The sequence below is a fragment of the Platalea leucorodia genome, assembly GCF_965183815.1.
Source record: "Platalea leucorodia genome assembly, chromosome: 4".
Classification (NCBI taxonomy): domain Eukaryota; kingdom Metazoa; phylum Chordata; class Aves; order Pelecaniformes; family Threskiornithidae; genus Platalea; species Platalea leucorodia.
In genome coordinates, this window is record NC_138826.1 from 61851670 (window position 1) to 61870618 (window position 18949).

General features: G+C 39.3%; 1 protein-coding gene across 4 annotated transcripts in view; it reads left to right on the plus strand.

Annotated features, from left to right (window-relative positions):
- The window catches only part of BICD1 (BICD cargo adaptor 1), a 189149-nt gene that overhangs the window by 162732 nt on the left and 7468 nt on the right, over positions 1 to 18949 (plus strand). The window contains exons 8-9 of one of the 4 annotated variants that reach the window (XM_082310129.1): positions 471 to 661; positions 13917 to 13992. The exons of 2 other annotated variants lie outside the window; for them this stretch is intronic. In XM_082310129.1, coding sequence (XP_082166255.1) covers positions 471 to 661; positions 13917 to 13992 — 267 coding nt within the window. Of the gene's footprint in view, positions 1 to 470; positions 662 to 13916; positions 13993 to 18949 lie in introns of those variants that run through there. One more of the 4 variants, XM_082310125.1, reaches the window with a different exon arrangement.

The window sequence follows — 18949 nt, forward strand, 5'->3', positions numbered from 1 at the left end:
TTTTGAAGAAGGATGGCTGCCATTCATAACCTAATGCAAATATTTCACTGTTCAAACAGTGAGTTCTCATCTTGTCTTGTGACTGTCCTGCCAAAGCTCTGTAGGTGTGGGGATCTCCACAGTTCTGAAGATGAAAAGGACTCTCTGTTAGAGAAGTCCTAGATAATCATTCCCTTTTTTTGTATGCTCTAGTCACAATGCAAAACCAAGAGAACATTTAGGGAGCCTTGTACGTGTTGACTCTAGGATGCTGAGATATAACTCAACCTCCTCTCCTCCTCCCCTAACATGAACCAGGATTTCCAATGCAGGCAAGGTGCCCTGCTGTGGAAATGACATGGGGTGGCAACACTAGTTGGTTTTTACCTGTTAAGCAAATTAACATGATGTTGTCATTCATGAGGCTTTGAAAGGTAATTAAAGTAAAACTCTTTTGTTTCCATATGTATTTTTCTTGGATCTCCTGCAAGACTATTCACACCTTCCCTTTGTGATCAGAGCCATCCCAGGACTTCAGGGACCTACCTCCAGAAATTATTAAGAGCCCCCCCTCATCCCGCCTCCACAGAATCATATCTTCTGAGGGGCCCCCCTTCCATGAGTGAATTCATCCATGGGCACCGTCTCAGCAAGGAAAAAAGGTTAACCGTGGCCACACCAGGTAAACATTTTTTCCTTGGGTGCATGTGGTGCTGAGTGGTTAGCAGAGCAGGGAACTCTCCCAGGACTGCAGATGCAATCTAATTTGGGCACCTTCTTGAGACCTGAAAAGCAAAATGTCTTCTCCTGTGTCACCTGTGGCAGGAGATGATGTTCTGCCGGCAGCAGCCCAAACTGGTTGCACATGCAGTGGGGAAAGTCCTGCTGTGGTATAGGTGGGTGCAGTTCCGCTGGCATCCACAGAGGCTGCACCCCTGTGCCTGGCTGGTGCTTAGTCTGGTGGTTGTGTTGGTAGTCCCCATGGAAGACACAAACCCAACGGGACAGAGGAGTCAGGTGGGTGAGGACCAGTGAGGGAGTGACTGGCAGTGTGCACAAGCCTACGCAGCATCCGTCTTCTGCTCACCCTGGAGCATTCAATCAGGTTTTTCTAAAGGGTAATGTTAAACTCACAGAAGGTTTAGTTTATATAAATTGAGTCATAAAGTTTATCTTCGCAGGAAGCTTTTGCTCTTCATTTCCTGCCAAAATCTAGTATCTGCTTCGAATAAGGCGTAGAAAGGAAATGTAAACTGGAATGCCATTTCAAAGGTTGTCACATCTTTCTTCTCTGGACAGACAAGCTAATAATTACTTTTCTTCTGTGCCTGAGCAGAACTTTTAGCCTTTAAATGTGCACACTCTTGCCTGGCGGTAAATTTTTTCATTCTTTGTTTTGAAATTTGTTATACACAAATAGCATAAGTAGAAAATATAAAAGCTAAAACCCATAAAGTGGTTTCTGCTCAAGTAAATGTTTATTCTGGAAAGCTGAGAAATACCCTATAATACGTTATATCTCTCACTTAGTGCCAGCAATATCCCAGCTGCCTTTGAGTAGTGCCACGCAAGTAACACCCACTCAGAGGACAAGTGTAAAACTGCAGAGAGTCTAAACAAGACATTTTGATAAGGAGTGTTGCAGTAAATAAATCAAAGAGCTGGCTCCTGGGGAGTAAAAGGCGGGGAGGGGGAAAGAAGCAAAGACTTTATTAATAGTACTGATCTTTCAGCAATTCCATTGTATTCTGTTGGCAATGGAAGACCATATGTTCGTTTTCTACCCCATAGACAGGAATCTGTATCCTAAACACTGGCAGTGTCTGTTGTATTCTTTCCTCTTCATCCTACAACAGAATAACGATGATTTTCTTTCTGATGGACACTTACATCTCTTTAAAGAACTGGATTTTGCATTTTCTGTATAGCCAAACTCCCCAGTTTGAGGATCTAAGCCCCAAAATGGCCATCTTCTAACAAACAATTTACAATACTCTTGGAATTGTAATTGTACTTCCCATGTACAATTTACAAGAGTGCCAGGCCAAGGAGAACCAGGTTTTAATCCAAGGGACTGAATGACCTTTGTGTGAAGAACTCTGACTCTATATTGTAAATGCAGTTTAGTGGTTGGAAGAAGTAATGATTCAAAAAAACCCTGTGCTCCACAGATAGGTAAACACAATTTACTGTATTGCAAAATTGTTAGTAAAATGGTATAATACGTGGTCTTTGAATCTGCGACTCTGGATCCTGACTGTCTTCATGCATGAAATTTTTTTTTTTCACTGTTTTCATGGACCGGCATCTGATATCTCATGGAGCATCACAGATACACAGACCACAGATTGAGCAACACTGACAAGGTCTCTAACTTTTTCTAGGAACAGAAGCCAAAGGATGAAGCAGCCTGAAAAGTAGAATTGTCCAGAAAATAATGTTTGTCTGGAGTGTTACCTGGTACTTCAGGTACATCTCTACATATTCAGAGTATAAGGGTCTTGAGATGGTATTATTGATTTATGTTACAATTGTCCTTATGAATCTACAACAGTCCCAGCTTTCTGAATGCATTTGTCAGAATTTTATGCCATCACGTGGCCTTAGTCTCAGCCTGCTAGACAGACAGGTTCAAACCAGAGATCTTTCTGAGCACTCAGACTCCAGTATTAGCAGGGCCCACGTTAGAATCAGGTTGAGGATTAGGTAGGGAATTTTTCAGCATTGTTCTTGCCAGTTTCTGGAAGATTTCTTACTGTTAAAAGGAATGATTCACCAAGCAGGATTTTTTTGCCATCTGTCTAATTATCTGTTTCCTGAAAGTAAGCAACAGTGAAGGATGTTGTTCTGCTGCTTTTATAGGGAATGTTTAAAAGCCTTGTATCAGAAAGAGTTTCTTTTCTCGGATGATTTGTGCAGTCAAGCAAGCCAGCAAGAAATGTCGCAACCCACACCTGCTTCTTCATCAGAGAGGTTGCAAAAGAGCAGCACCCAAGCTCAAACACTGTGGAGCAGGGTATAGCTTGGCTTGAGGCTGTGTCCTCAGGAGTGGAGGAGCAATGAAGCCTAAAGTAAATGCAATCAGGTTTTGAGTTTGTTTTCTTTTAAATTTGTGAACTATTTCCTTCACATAAATATTTCACCCATGTGACGTGCAGGCTTCCGTATCCTTTCATTAGCTCCCAGTGTCGTGGGGACTGGGAGGCTGTAGCAGGGAATGCATTTGATGGAGACCAGGAGCCAAAATAACTGAAGTTGGTAGAGGCAGAAACCGGGCAGGCTCCCCTGCCCATGCTGTAGGCAAGCTGTGCCTATCTTTCCCTTGCACCTTCTTCTGGACTTGGTGCTTGGCAGAAGAGACCGCCTTCACCATGCTCTGGCCTCAGCTTTGACTGCTGCTGGCTACCTGGTAGAGAGAATGCTGGGACTGTTTTTGGCTGCCTTCTTCAGAGGCAGACCCTGGCATGAAGGCTCACTAGTGAAGACCAGGTGAATTAAACACCTCTCATGAAAGAGATTGTCATTTCCTACTAGGTTTCCATTTGACTGACATCGAGTGTGGCAGTATAAATTTATCTAGGCTTTCTAATTGAAGAAAGAGCTCCTAACTGCTCTGGCTAAAAATACCACTCAGTCCATTTCCAAAGTATCATGTTTCACCTCCCCTAGGTAGCAGCATGCATTTAGCTTTGCTGTGTGTTTCTTCTTTTCTTCTGTTATTTTCTATTATTTTTACACTTTAAAGTCTTTATTCTTCTGATAGACAGAACCAGCCCGTATGTACTCAACACAGTTCCAGCCTGCTTTTGCATGTGGCTGTTTTCATAACTACATGAAGAAGTCAGGGCATATAGAAAGCCTCAGGCTGGATTTGACAGTGTGCAACACTGTATTAAAAATGGCCTTTCCTTTGCAGTTGCCTTCAAACTTCTTCCAAATTTTCATACACAGGGCCCGAAAACAAAGTCACTAGTGTCTCCGAGAGCTAACTTACAGTATCTGTAGGTAGAAATTATTTCTTAAACCTAACAAGGAAAAGGATAATGAAAAAACTCAAATCACCCAAATATAGAGGTCCTAAGAAGTTTTCCAATTAAGTCTTTAAGCTGGGACTCAAGGGGAATTGCTTAAGAGTTGTCTTTGTTAATTGCCCTTTACACTGGAATTGGTTTCACCTGTGAAGAATAGGTTAGAAACCTGGGAATACATTGATCTGTTTGATGTAGCACAAACAAAATTTAACATAACAAAGAGCAGAGGGTCTGCTGAGTAGGGTCGTCATTAGTGTTACTGGGAGTTAGAGGTTTTTGATAGGCCGTGTGATGTGTTGAGTAACCCTTCCTAGCACAAGGGATGAGGAATATGCCCTACTGCTATTTTATTTTTTTTCTTGCTGGATTTTGAGCTTTTTCAAAGTGCCTTGCTTAGGATATGATTTTCAGAAATATTCAGTAAAAGGTTATTCTCTGTGTAATCAGAAGCTCATGTTCCTTCTTATATATTTTTCTTAAAATAATGTTAAAGTGGAATTTATCATGTGGGGCAAGATTCTTGGCTTTGGCTCCTGCTTTTTGCTTCTTCACGTTGTTTAGGCAGTGTGAAGATATGGGAAAGCATCTTCAAAAGGAATATTATGGGCAGAAGCCCTTGGTAGGAAATGAAGCTCTCTTTACTCTCCCCTTTTGGATGAAGGGGTTGGGAAAATGACCGAGGGAGGCTCAGGCTGATACTACTGTCCGCAGTGGAGGCTTTCTGCAGAGATGAGCCTGCGCACCTTACAGCATTGGAAAGGTAGGGGGAATAAATTTTTGATAGTGGGTTTGTGTCTTCTTTCATTGTATGGTGAAAAGGGTTTAAGTTTAAGGTCTTTAGCTGTGCACGTTTTTTGTTTGTTTAGAAATATTTTGCCAAAAATAGTCCCAGCTTTGCTTTGGAGCTTAAGTACCGTTGTCAGAAAGCTCCTCATGGATTTCTAAACCTTGGTACTATAGACATTACTTCTGTACCTCAACTTTGCTTTTTTATGCACTTCTCCATTTTGAAACAGCAGGACTGTTAGAAATCTGAACACGGACGAAAGCACAACTTCTTTTAAAAATGATTGTGGAAGAAGTCCTTTGAAGAACACTATGAGCTCAGACCTGAATTTTGCTAGGAGGGTGCTCTGTAGATCTTTATGACTGCCCAGGTCACCCAGTGAACAGTTTTAAATATTTCTTACTTCTCCTTTGTGAAGGAATTTTATAGATTAATGAAAAGGAAAATCAACGTGACTAGGATCTAGATACCTCTTTCTATGCTGATTTGTGTTAAAGAATTTTATTCTGAATTCTAGTTCATGACCAATACCGATTTACCTGTATATTACTCGAAAGAGTTTATTCTTGAAAAGCAGGGTAGGTGGTTAACTGAGTCACTGCTACTAAATAAGATATGCGGCCATATAATATTTAACTAGTCAGACTAGTCTGCTCTGATTGTTCAATCAGGTAAGTTTGATTTGCTTCATCCAAGCAATGCAAAGCAGCTGGAGCATGAAAGTTCTTCAGAACCATTATTTTAAAAAAAACCCACAACTTTATTCTGACAATGCAAATTTACAGCCCGAGTGCAAATTGCCATTTGCCTAACTAGAGATCCACGGATAATTCTTCTGAGTCCTCAGCTATGAATGTGTTGTATTTTTATCTACCAAGAATGTACTTGTGGCGATGGTGATCCTGTACCTTCAAGAAGTCTCTGAGCTTGTGTAATCAGGCAGGCTACTGGCTATTGCAAGACTCATGTGGTATTGGTCTAAACTGTCTCTGCTCTCTGTGAAAAATGGATTTTACGCATTTTAGCAGGGTTTTTTAAAAACAAGTGTACTTCTTTTTACCTGTACATGATGCTCTTCAGAAAAAGGATAATTCAGTCATTATTAACTTATTATCTGTGTTCACTTTTTGTTCTGCATTGTTCTGTTTTTCTGTGGGTTTTGTAAACATTCCATATTTGTGTGTATATGTGTTCATTGTTTAATGAGCAGTATTAGTGCATATATACAGATATATGTATATATCTTCCTGCTCTCAGGGCCATGTCCTGCATCTGGTATGCTCATTTAACTAAGCTTAATGAGCATTACATATTTATGCCATTTCAAGCATGGTAGATTGTCCTTGTGGAGGCCGTTTTGAATTTGGAGAACAGTATCCTTGCCAAGGACATTAGTTGGCTGTAACTGATGAAGAAGTCAACTAGCTAAATGTACTTTTACCTCTTGGTGCCACTGTGAATAGGACCTTTTTGCTCTATGCTTTTCCCCTCTTGCATTTAGCTTTCCAGTTATCACTGACGAGACCATACATTTCATGCTGATCAATATAATTTAGCTACTTCAATATAATTTAGCTATTATGGCATGAATTCACTGCAGTTCTACGAGTTTCATTTTATTTCTATTTGTATTTTTCACTATATAAAGAAAGCATTTCTGAATTGAAACCTATTTTTAATAGAAGACCCAATCTGTTTGTTAAAATATTAAAAAAAAAAATAAATAAAAAAAAGATTGCAGTGAAATCTATGCCTTACTGTTGTATATTTTCATTAAAAGGTTATTGACATTTTTCTCTCTGTATCGAAGTTGTGACAGCATTGCTGGATGGAATGGTTAATATTAGCATCTTTTGTTGAAGTTCTCCAGTAAAATCTTACTAGACTTCTGGTTGTTTTTAACTAAACAGGTTTACAGGTGACACATTGTATCTTTAAGGCGTGTTACCAGATATTTGTTGCTTTCTATGAAAATTTTGGGCTTTGGAATCCAGTCTTATCAATTAACTAAAACAGCTTTTGAAATATCCTGACAATGTTGGTAACAAAAGCCATCCATCTTTATCTTCTTTTATGACAAGGTTTAATGTGGTTTCATAACTTATTGATTTTTTTACCATCAAATATACAGGAATACTCAATATTGTGCTTCTCATCTCATAAAATAGGCAAAGCTGAAGTGAGTCTCTGTTTAAATTAGACATGCTGATATTTTAGCTCTCTAATAGAGCAGCTCCTTGGGATGTTGTGGTGTATGGAGTAAGCTCACCAACAATTCTTTAATCAAGACTAGTATCCCTAATTGTAAGTATCTCCCTGTCTGCACTTTTTAGGGCCCTGAAAGCTTATAGTTGTACCTTATGTTGTTTCTTCCAAAGCCTACTAAAGTTACCATTCCCACTGACTTCAAGTTTCGGATCAGGCCCTTCTTCACCCGTAAAATAGTGCAAGTATTTTTGGTTTGGACATAGTTGTGGCCATCTGAAATGTATCCTACACACGTTTCCATGGAAGATGGGTAACCAACAAGACAGAAGCGTGATGATTTCTGTATTTTTAAAACCTTTATTTTCCTCTTTTGAAGTGTTTAAAATGTGTGTGTCTTTTAGTAAGTATTTCATGAATCATCAGACCTTTCTAAATGTGCTTTTTATGAACTGTATATAAAAGGAACTGAATATATATTTTCAGCTTCCACCATTTCCATTTCTGCTATTTTACTAACCCATTATTTAGCTTCCCAGTAGATTTAATGAGGAATTATTTAAAGCATTCACAGAAACCATTTGAGAAATAACATAAATACATCATGATACAGAAAGTGTGAAAAAGCCTACAGAGCTGCCAAGAAACCTCTTAATGTTCTTAGTCTGTAATTGGAGAGAAATGCATTTCACTAATTTTATTAATGACTAAGTATTATTTCTTTTTTAAAAATTATTCTTAATATGAGCTACAGCAAAGGGCAAGGCTGGGATATCACTATATTACTATACTTTGAACTTACAGTACCACTGAAGCACATAGCCTGATGGGGGAACAGCTTTCTAGGTTGGGGGTAATTCAGGTCTAAAAAGAAAGTAGAGATCAAGTCATGCAAAATAAGGAAATAAGGCGAAAAACCACTCCATACAGTGTAGCTGTTGTATAGATGAAAGAACTCACTAGAACACAGCCAAGAAACCTGACATGTTCTGGAAAACCACTGAATCAGTGACCTACTAAACCATGTCTGTCAGGTAGTGCGTGAAGTTGTTAGTGATGGTCCATGAGTTGGTTTGCGGAAATTGCCAAGACAGATAGCATTTCTCTAAATGCTTTAAGAAAATAGCAATTAAATACCCTACCTGTTCCATTAAGCTCAATCACTTGCTCTTGCTCCTGAGAAGCATTTAGCGGAAGTCTCTCTGTTATGTTTACTCTGTCTGACCTTGTCCTGAAGGTAAAGATCTGAGAGGAGGAGGAGGCGGCCTGCATCAGAAGCTTGGGAGTGTAGAAACAGTGGGACATTCCTAGGCCACCTTTGCAAGAAAAAGAGTGGACATGTGGAGATGACAGAAGATGAGAGGATTTTAGATGCATCCTACTGCTGGCCTATTGCATCTTAGTGCAATATGTTGATATTACTGATGCCTTCAGCTCTGTGTGTGAATGGGAGTTCAGCAGCATGCTCAAGTCTCTTAACCTTTATTCTTCAAATAATTTTTGAGAAGACTAAGAAATAAGTAGCGGAAGGTGTTGAAACATCTCCAACCAACAGTAACCTAAGACACCAAGTTTCTCTAAATAGCAAGCTTAAGATATATTACCTGCATATGTGCAAGACTTCACATAAAAATTTCATAGTAGATCAGCTTTTCCATGAATTAAGCCAAAACTGATACTTGGTTGATAAATTTGTCTATCTCCAATCAACTATCCATTATTCAGTTTAATAGCAGCAGATGTAAAACTCACAGTGTGAAAACCCAGAGAATCTGTGTACTGGAAAATGTCTGTGCAGGAGCTAACTGTGTGCTAGCTGTGCTAGAGCAGGGCTGGCTCTCATGGAGTTGTACAATGGCTCTCTACGATAGCTGAGTTCCTTGCCACTGCTCCGTTTGCTCCCAAGCCAGGACAACCCAAGTTAATCCTGTTCTGAGAGAGCTGGGGTTAATAAAGCTGGCCAGGCTCCATGTGGTTGCTCTACCATAGTCCTCTCCTTTCAGGGACAGCCCACAGACATGCAGAGCTGCACCCAGTTTGCAGCTGGCAGACTGACCAGCTGGGGCTGTGCATAGGGCAGAGGTAACTCTGTTATTTCCAGACCCAAACTGACCCTGGAAGCAGGCGAAGGGACTCTTCTAATCTTTGACCTGTACCATTGTTCATGCTTTTTTCCTAAGGTAAGCCACAGCTGTCCTCTCACCAGCTGTTCTTTGTGATAACCATTAGCACTTAAAGTTCCTCTTGGCCTTGAGGAAGGTCAAAGTTTTCTTGGCATCCATTAGAAAAACAGAGATAAATTATAAGTGAAATCAGCTAGTCAAATAATAGTATAAACTTATGTCTCCATCACCTCTGGACATAAACAGTTTTGGGACTTTTCTCATCCTGTCAGATTACAGTTTGAAAGCATCTCTACAGATCTCAACTCAGCACGTGGGCAAGTGTTTTAGTACCCTCTGCCCTGTTCTTCTTGACATCCCAGGTTTGTCTTTTGGATTTGGAAATTTTCCTTGTTCCCCACCTTTGAGTAGAGAGGATTAATTTATTGTCTTTGTAGGACTTGCTGTGTGATGCAACGTGTTTCTGCCTCTGCACAACTAGAAGACTACTGATTTGTTCTTTGCCCAATACTTTTGACTCATGCTATTAACCATTCATTCTTTCCCATTAAACTGACATCTCAGGGAAGAAAACAATTCATTACCATCATAAATGGAGACAGCTTCTCTTTTCAAGTAAATTGTCAATAACATCTTCATAGACATGTTATCAAATTCCTCAAACTTTATGGAGCAAGTTAATTGACATTGGGTAGCATGACACAAAGTGAGATCGCTGGAAAACTTTTAGCTAGGAAAGAAGGACTTTCTGTTGGCATGTAGTGGTCCATGGGATGCTAAGGAAAGTTTGTTTCAAAAGACTGAAAAAGTCTCAATCTCGCCTTTTGTCATAAGTATTTCTTGAGAGCTTTTCTTTTATCAAGAACAGATTTTTTTCCCCAGTGTTTTTCATATCAGAAATACCAAATATGTAACAGTACCTGTAAAAAAAAAAATGTTTGATTGGTTTGTTGTTTGACTGTCAATTTTACCCTTTTAGATAAAAGAGAAAAAAGATCTCCATTGATTAACTGAACTAGACACAGATAAAAGTATGTTATATGTCAGTTACTGGTTCACAGCATCCCCAGTGCTTATCTTGGGATTCTTACTAGTCTCGGTCTTTGACAGTACTGTGTAGAGATTAGTAATTTACTGAGTGTCAAAATGTGCTGAAATGTTCCATTGCACCATGCTGGGTCCTGAGCAGGTGGGACTGAAAATGCTTGCCTGTAGGATTTTCATTGAGGACATTGCTGATGTCAACAGAAGGCATGCCCACCTCTTGGACACTAATAACCCAGTTAAGTGGGCCTGTGTTGATTGGAGTCACCCAGTTCACAGACTGGAGGGCAGAGCACACCTTGTGACATGAGGGAAATGCGTTGTTTTTGTGGCCAAGTCGAAGGGAAGTACAGGAAAATACTTTTTTGTGAGATTTGCTCACGGCAGATAATTTATAGCAGCACATTCAGTCCTCATATGAGCAGATGTAGCTTCTCTGAACTTTGTATTTTTAATGCTCTTGTATCAGGAACTGATTAGCCCGATTAGGACTGGGCATTAGATTCCAAAGGAAAATCAGCACTGGCTAATCTGTGAGAGAGGAAATCTCTGAGCCTTTTATATCACCATTGCCAGCAAATGGCTAAAGTGTTAAGAACTGGAAAATTGGAACAGGCCTAACACATATCACGAGTCAAGCCTCAAAGCTCCAACGGATGCAGTGGTGTACGTTGTCTGATACTGCCACAGGACCCTGTACAGACTGAAGTCCTGCTGGATTCAGTGAAAACTGATGTGTACAATAGCTCCTCTTTGCCTTTTGTGGTTGAAATGGTCACTGAACTTCGTTTGTTCGTTATAGGTTCATAGAATTGTAAATGATCTCTTAAGACATCAGCCAGCCCACCCCCTGCCCCCAGTAGTTTATTTCCTCACAGAAACTGGAGATGATGGAGAAATAAGATAGTCTGTATTTAATAGCTTTATTAATCATTTTGTTGATGGTGTTCTCTGAAGACACACCAGGAAATATAATTTGTGTCCATTTCCCAAGTGTCTTTTACACAAATAGCGAACTTTCACTGTGTAGGTCAACTGACACTCCCTGAGATTTGAAGAATACTGGCAACAAGCCTCCTCCAATGTAATTTTTTTATTTGCTTTTATTTTTTAGTAAAAGAGAGCATGTCTTTCTTTCCTTGTCTTTATGGTGTGTGACCTTGACCCCAGAATCAGTAAAGGCACCTTTGAAACTTTTAACCTTCAACAGAGTATTTCAGAAAGAAACAAACATTTATTTAATACAGGCAGGAGTTCCTTAGTAGAAGGGAAGGACTGAATGCTGGCTTCTAATTTTCACCTTTAAAATTACTTCTTGTTACATTGTGTTTATGACTGTCATGGCATTAGATAATAGGGTTATAAGCCCTCCAAAATACTTAAAAGGATTAAATGTGTAAGGAATAAAGTTAGCTCTGGCATAGCCACTTGGACATAAGTCCAAGATAAGGATAAGAGCTCCTTTGAATTTGAAATGCATGTATGTAAGCCATACGCATTCTGCTTAGCTCTTTCCTAGCATAATCCTCAAAAACTTCACTCCTGGAGGATGTAGGAGGACGATTCAGCCATTTTAAGTCATGTGGATCACCAGATATCATACTGATGTAAGTGATTGTGAGCCACATTGTGTGAGCATTGCTGACCCCAGGTAGAACTGTTGTTTCATGTGAGGTTGAGGGAGTTTGCTCACATCGAATAGTTATTATCCAGATTGCATAATGCTTGCAGATCTGACTCTCTATTCATGCGTTCTGCCAAAACTAGCAGATGAAGAGGTATCATAAAATATTTGGAGGATGTTTGAGATGTTGGAATAGGATCATAAATCAGGCATTTGCGTTGTTCTGGAAAAGGCTGTCAGAACGATTTCTTCTGTATTTATGAAACCTGTCTGCAGCTTTTCATCACACAGCATTCTGTTCTGTATCCCATTTCTCACTGACTATCTTCTATAAGCTGACTTCGCTTTGGGCTTCTGCAAACTAGTTTGTTTAGAATAAGACTTTTTTTTTTTTTTTTTTTTTACAGTCATTTCCCGTCTGCAGTTAGCCTGCTCTGTCTGTCCCCCCAGGTACCATTTCTTTTAATACAGCTTTGTGCTGAAGTGACAGACTCTTCTGTTCATGGCTCAAATACATTGCAAACTCTCACACTCCTCTGCTAAAAGACATACTGAGGACTATAGTGACCATCCTGGTATATGAGAGAATGGCACAGTATCCTTTCTTATTCCATTTCTGCTTCCTGGCACAATGGTGTCAGCACTAACTGTGCATGTGTTTTTCTGACATAGGTACCTGTGCACTTGAAAATACGTCCAAAACCCTCTCCTCTTGGCTGAAGCAGTAAGAAACCAGTGATTTGGGTACACTTGCTTCCACCCACTGGAGGTCAGCACAGATCTTCATAGGAAGTAGGGGGAAACACTCTGGGCTTATATGAAAAGGAAATGTTAGGATACCGCACATGATGTTCAGTGTTGCTAGGAAGGTGTGTTGCTCTTCATTGTACCTGATGTCATCTCAAGACTCTTGACAGCATATTACTTACATGCTCTTCCACTTGATTGAGGCAAAGAATAGAAGTGGGTTTTGGAAAACATCCATATTGTAAAGAGAAATGATTACCGGTGTTGAGGTTTACGTAGCAGCCAATCGGAAAAAAAAAATATCAAATTCTTTCTAAGTATATGAAGTCTAGTCATCTCATTTTTAAGGTTCAGGGAAAAGTAACTTCTTTCCACAGAAGAGTCAGGTTGAGAATCAAGTTGAAGCAGAGAGGATGATATGTCTGCAAACCCTGCTGGAGACAAAAAGTAATCTCCAGTAGTTTTCCAGATGGTCAGAATTTCACCCATAGATTTTGATGTTTGAAAGGACCCTGATGACTCTCTTGTCTGACAATCTGAATCACACAGGCTGTGGAATGAAAGGCCAGACCGCTGCAGGGAAAATTAGCAAATCTTGAGATCTGGAAATCTTGGTAGAAACTAGTGAGCTAGAAAGCAGGCTTGTCTTGTTCAACTACTTTTCTTAAGTCCCACAGGTATTACTGAGTTTAAAGCTGTTTTCATATTCCAAATGTAAAATCATAGCAACAAAGGATTATTTGGCTTTACAGTTATTTAATAAATTAAGAACTAGAATACAGCTTTGCAAGTGATTAATGTGGAAACTGCTTTGGCAGAGAATTCATAAAATAATCTAGACAGAACAGTGAAAACCAACTGTATCAATTTTTCCCTTTTCCCTACAAAAAATAACCTCACAAGCACTATTTAGAAGTCGCGAAGACTTTCTTGGAAGCATTTTCTCGAAGACAATAATGAGATGGCATCTGTAAGTGTTGTTATATGGATGTAGGTTCTCTGGAGAAATTTTAAGTAGCTTTATTGACACTTTTTACATTAGATGTAAGTAAAACAACTTCATCCCCAGCAGAAGAATGATGAGTACAAGGTTTTAACCCAGATCCTCAATACAGCCCACTGTTGCTGTTTAAACAAAAATTGCCAAAGCTAAGGGAAGACAAACAAAAATGTCTTCACTGATTCTTGTGAAAAGAAAAAAGGCAACAACTAATGCTATTACTATCAGGAAAAAAAGGTGTTTCTGTCAGATAAGGAACCAAGAACACATTCCTCACTAAATCTCTCCATCAGATGCGAAGCCTGTGTACTACTGTTACTAACCCCTTGCTCTGTAATCTCTCTGTATATATGTCTAATTTATCAGTTTCTTGTAGATTGTCAGCAGCCTGCTGCCTCCATACCGCCACACGGCTCACAACTAGCCAGGGGGCCAGATTGCCAGACTGTCAGGTAAACTTAACTAACTCTTTTCTCTTTGCACATAGCTGCATGCACATCTGCAACTCCCCTCCTCTTCCTTATACAAAAGCTCTTCACTGAACGTCTTCACTAACAGTAAATTTTTAACAACTTGCGGAACAGTGATAGTTTCTGCAGTGACAGTACAAACATGAATCACAGCATTCACACACTTATATCCGTGTAAAAATATGGAAACGAACGCAAAGTTGGATCTTGCAGTCCTCATTTGGTCTTTTTATGCAGACAGTTTCTCAGTGATGCCAAAATAATAACGAATTTATTTTGTTGCTAGATAAATTTATATAAATGGGTGACTTTTAATTTTAGGGGTAGGTGTAGACTTCTCTTTTTAAAAGTTAGTATTTTAAAGGCACTTGTGAGATTTTAGCAGACACTTCTGAGAAAGCTCTCCCCGACCTGGAAACTCAGTCCAACCACAGTCAGATCTTAATCTTGTTGTTAAAAGTAAACTCCTGGTGTCCTTGCTCGTAGGTGGTGCAAAGGTCAAATCATGCTTCTGAGATAGTTGAGTTAAGGCACAAAAACCAACCTAAGCAAAAAGAGATTGCAATACTTTTCTTAACAGTTCACGGTATATTCTGTGTATTTATTCACTTATGACTATACTCCCTCATTTGAAATAGGTTATGTTATTTTTAGACCTTAGCCTGATCTGTAGTGAGCAAGCTGATTTATAGCTCTACGTATAACGAAGCTATTTCCCACTCAGTTCTAAACTTCACGTGCGTGGAAGTCTGCAGTGATGCCCAGTGGGGAATGGGTGTGGTACAGCTTTCAGACCACACATCTGGCACTGCTGAGCACTAATTCTGCGAGTCACAGGGGGTTTCTCGGTGGCCTTGAAGCAACCGCTTCATTTGTGCGCCTCTATTACTGCCTATAAAGTGAAAGTATTATTAACTTCCTTACTATATAAGGGAATTATGAAAATTTTACTGGGAAGTTGGTGAAAGTTCGTTATAACTGTTAAGTACTGTTTACTGGTTTGCAGTTGGCGTTTTACAGCACACTGAAAAAAAAGTTACGAGTTCCATTTAAAATCCCTGTGAAGTGGTTTCTGCTATATTCTAGATGTTACAACAATTTGAGAACATCATTAGGTGCTTTGGTTTTACAGAAGTTTAATGTCAACAAGTCTTACTTAAATCCTATTTAATTTACTACCACAAAACCAAAGCCTATTCTGTTCCTTCTTACTCTCCCGGTAGAGAATACGGTTTAATGCCATCCTCTCTAAATGCTAACAAACAATTGATCCTGCAGTTTTAAAAATCCTTCTCAGAATGGAAGACCTACCTGATCTACTACTGCTATACATTTGCCTGCAAGCATTATCTCGTTCTGCAAACAAAACTACAGAAAGGGATAAGGTCCAAAGGGAAGTCTCAGGGTTTTTCTGGTTTGTCCCTGAATTCTTGCTCCATGAGGAAGACCTCATTAGCTACAACCAAAACTGGAAATGTTGTTCAAGAGGACTTTCTCGCTGTGTTTCCAAATCAGAACCCTGGTGTATGGGAAACAATAATGATAACTAAAAATATCTTTAACATTTGTAAAAATTCAGATCAGTCATCCCACAAACACCACACACCTGTATACTTAGCCGAACTATTGACTTTCAAATGACTATTGTTTTTTACCACTAGATTGATACTCTTCCGATGAAGTGAAAACAGCATGCTATTTTTGATACATTAACACCGTTGCCTTGCTTGTCTCGGCCACGTAGCTGCACAGTCTTGTAAAGCAGTGAAGCATAACAACAGATTTAATGCAAGTCAGCATGATGGCATAAGTTGTTGAGTGCTTTAAATAAAATAATTCAAATCTGGAGTAAAATTTGAAGGCATTTAAAGAACCATTTAGATTTACCGAGGTTCAGATTTTCTAAATCCAGCAGAGGAGGAAGACAGGAGCTTGTGCTGCCCTTCCTCATCCTCTGATAGTCCCTCCTGGTACAGCACACATGCTTTTAATCATGTGATGACAGAAATCTGCTTCTGATGAGGCAGGTTAAAGCTGTGCCCAGTCCTGCAGTCACCCATTTTAAGAGAGAGGTATGTTTGTTTTTGAAGTCTCTAACATTACTCTTGCAGTAATGTGACCTCTCAGTGGCATTTCACCCCGGATCAAACAATAGCTTGTTAAGACTTGTAATTCACACAGATGTTTCCTGTGTCCTGCAATATGTCTAACCATGTTCAAACTAGTTAATATGCCTGACCATAACACAGGTAGATTCACTCTGAACTTCAACATCAAATACAGAGAGTTTTCCCTCATCCTTTATCTATACTGATTTTTAAGTGGGGCTTGTGTAACTCTGGATTTTCTAGTAATTGCGATTCCAGTGCATAGGTTTTGGTGAACCTCACTGGATAAGCTATGAACAAACAGATTCAAGCCACATGAAACTCCAGGACACATCTAGTCAATTTATTTAGCTATACATCTGTCTGTCTTTTTGCTTATGTCTGCATATTTCAACTGGAACTTGATGTGGAGAATCTGCAAGAACTTCTTGTGAGAGAATTTCTAAGTAAACTGATGCACCAATTCGTGAAAGTCTCGCTCTTCCTTCCGTGCATCACCTCAATTTCTATGTCCAGGAGTACGGGGCAAGCAACCAGATCTAGGCCTACCCTGAAAATTACTGGATGATGTTCACCCTTCCTAGCATCCATAGCTACCTGTCTGATGGACTATATTGGACAAGACTAAAATATTGCCATCATCCCACATTAAAAAGAGTGTGTCTGTCTTTGAATTGTATTCAGGTTTCCGTTGAATGCAGTGAAAACGTCATATTCATTATCAGAGGCCAAATTCTAGACCCAAGTCACCTATTAATAAAAAAAACCCAAAAAAAACCCCAAAAAAAACAAAACAAAAAGACCCAAACCCCTGATACTGCGAATGGAATTAATATTAGTTTTTAATAAGAAATAATGCTTTTATTTCATATGAAATAGTAAATAAATTAAAAAAGGTGAAATATTACTGCATGCAAAATGGTTGCATTCTGAAAATATCACTGGTCTGTTTATATTTTTCATTGCTGATTTGTTACAGTTACAATCAATGCCATACAATATTGCATGCGAATGGCATCTTTAAGATGGAGAACAGAGTACTTACCAACACCGAAGGGCTTTGCATGCTATTTTCCAATTGATTTTAGAAATACATGATTAGCATTTTGAGTGCCGGGGAAAAACGAGCTGCTTAAAATCAGACAATAATACTAATACAAAAAATGACACAGACCTCATTCATCAACTGAATGAATAAATCCCCAAATCATACCTGCCTTTAAAGGGAGGTTTACAAAACTGTGTATTAAACCCAAATGTTTTAAAAGCTGCACTTATGCTACAGCGGGAATGTAACAATGTTCTTCCTTATTCTCAGTTAATAGTCAACAGATTCAGGTTCTTCCATGTCTCTCTGTTGCTTCGTGTTATTAATCTCACCTGCCATCCTCTACTGCCTGTGATTGTCAATATGCCTGATAGCTCAGCTCCAGGACCTGCTGCCACGATCACCTATACTGCCATAAAAAGCACACTGCATGCCATGTGTCACTTGCAATTCTGATGTAATTTTTGTTTATATACTGCTACAGTAATCTGCGTTAATGAACTGGATGTATTGTGTTTCTGAAGAGAGGATGGTATAATGGTAGAGTGTTAGGATAAGGTTTAAATCTACTGGGATTGCAAGTGATAGGTGTATATATGTTGCTGCAAAGGTGCTTGATAACCTTATAATTTTTTCTCTTCCTAATGCCCCTAATATTTGTTATTGATTGAAAGGGGAATGGTGAGACAAAGGTTTATATTTCTTCTGTGCATAGAAGCGTGCTTGTATTTCAAAGTGAGAAGCAACACAGAATTACCATGAAGAGAAAACGAATGTAATTCTAAGCATAGTGCTTCCTAATCTGAGTTTAATCTGGGATAATTTGTGTTACAGTATTTGCAGTCAGGGCTGACTTTGTACTGAAGGTCGTGCCAAAGCATTATTATGGTGGTGCATATTTGTGTAGAGGAGAATCTCATGTGTCTCAAAGAGGTCCTGTTCTAGGCCATTGCTGTATATAACTAGTCTTAACTATGGCCATTTCCTCACCAGTCCTCTCTCTCAGAGCATGAACATCTTGTGTTGCTTATTTTTAAAGTTGGGAAGGAAGCCCCAAAAGACAACCACATCTCTGCTAATGACCAAGGAAAATGTCTGTCGAGTTTCTGTTCCCTTCTGACAATTACAGAAGTCCTTTGAAAAAAGAAATGGGGCAGCAAGGGAGGAGAGTAAGGCAGTCTTTGTAGGGTAACATGACCACCACCTTGTTTGTCTTCCCCAAATGTGATGCTAAAGTTCTAATTCACTTTTATTTCTCTGAAGGATTTAAGACTAGTGCTTCTCCTAAGCCTATCTTGAAAACTTAGGAGGTGCCAAAGCCAGGAGCTGGCTCTTGATGAGTGGATAGGTTTGCGAGTAAATGCAGACCTTTTGGGTCGATCTGCAGTCATTCCTGACACAGACTCATTTGAGTGGAGTAGGCAAAGGTCTCACTCAGATCCGTCTTTAGATGCTGTATCTGCATCTGTATGTGGCAGAATATGGCAAAAGAAAAGGATAGTTACATCCATGGAAAGAATTACTTAGAGAAGACAAGTTTGGCATCTTCTCAGAGTGTTTGATTACACAAGTCCAACTACTAAACTTCAAGAAAATATTTTAGATTAAATATTTATGCCTAGGTGCTTAGGGTTGGACTAAATCTATATGTAAACTGAGGAGTCACAGTCCGTAACACTAGATGCTTTGGGAGTGGCCTCCTCAGACAGATGAGCATAAAGCAAAGCTTGTGAGGTCCTGAGCTTCTATAACCCATTCTCACCAGCCATTTTGCAATCAGGAA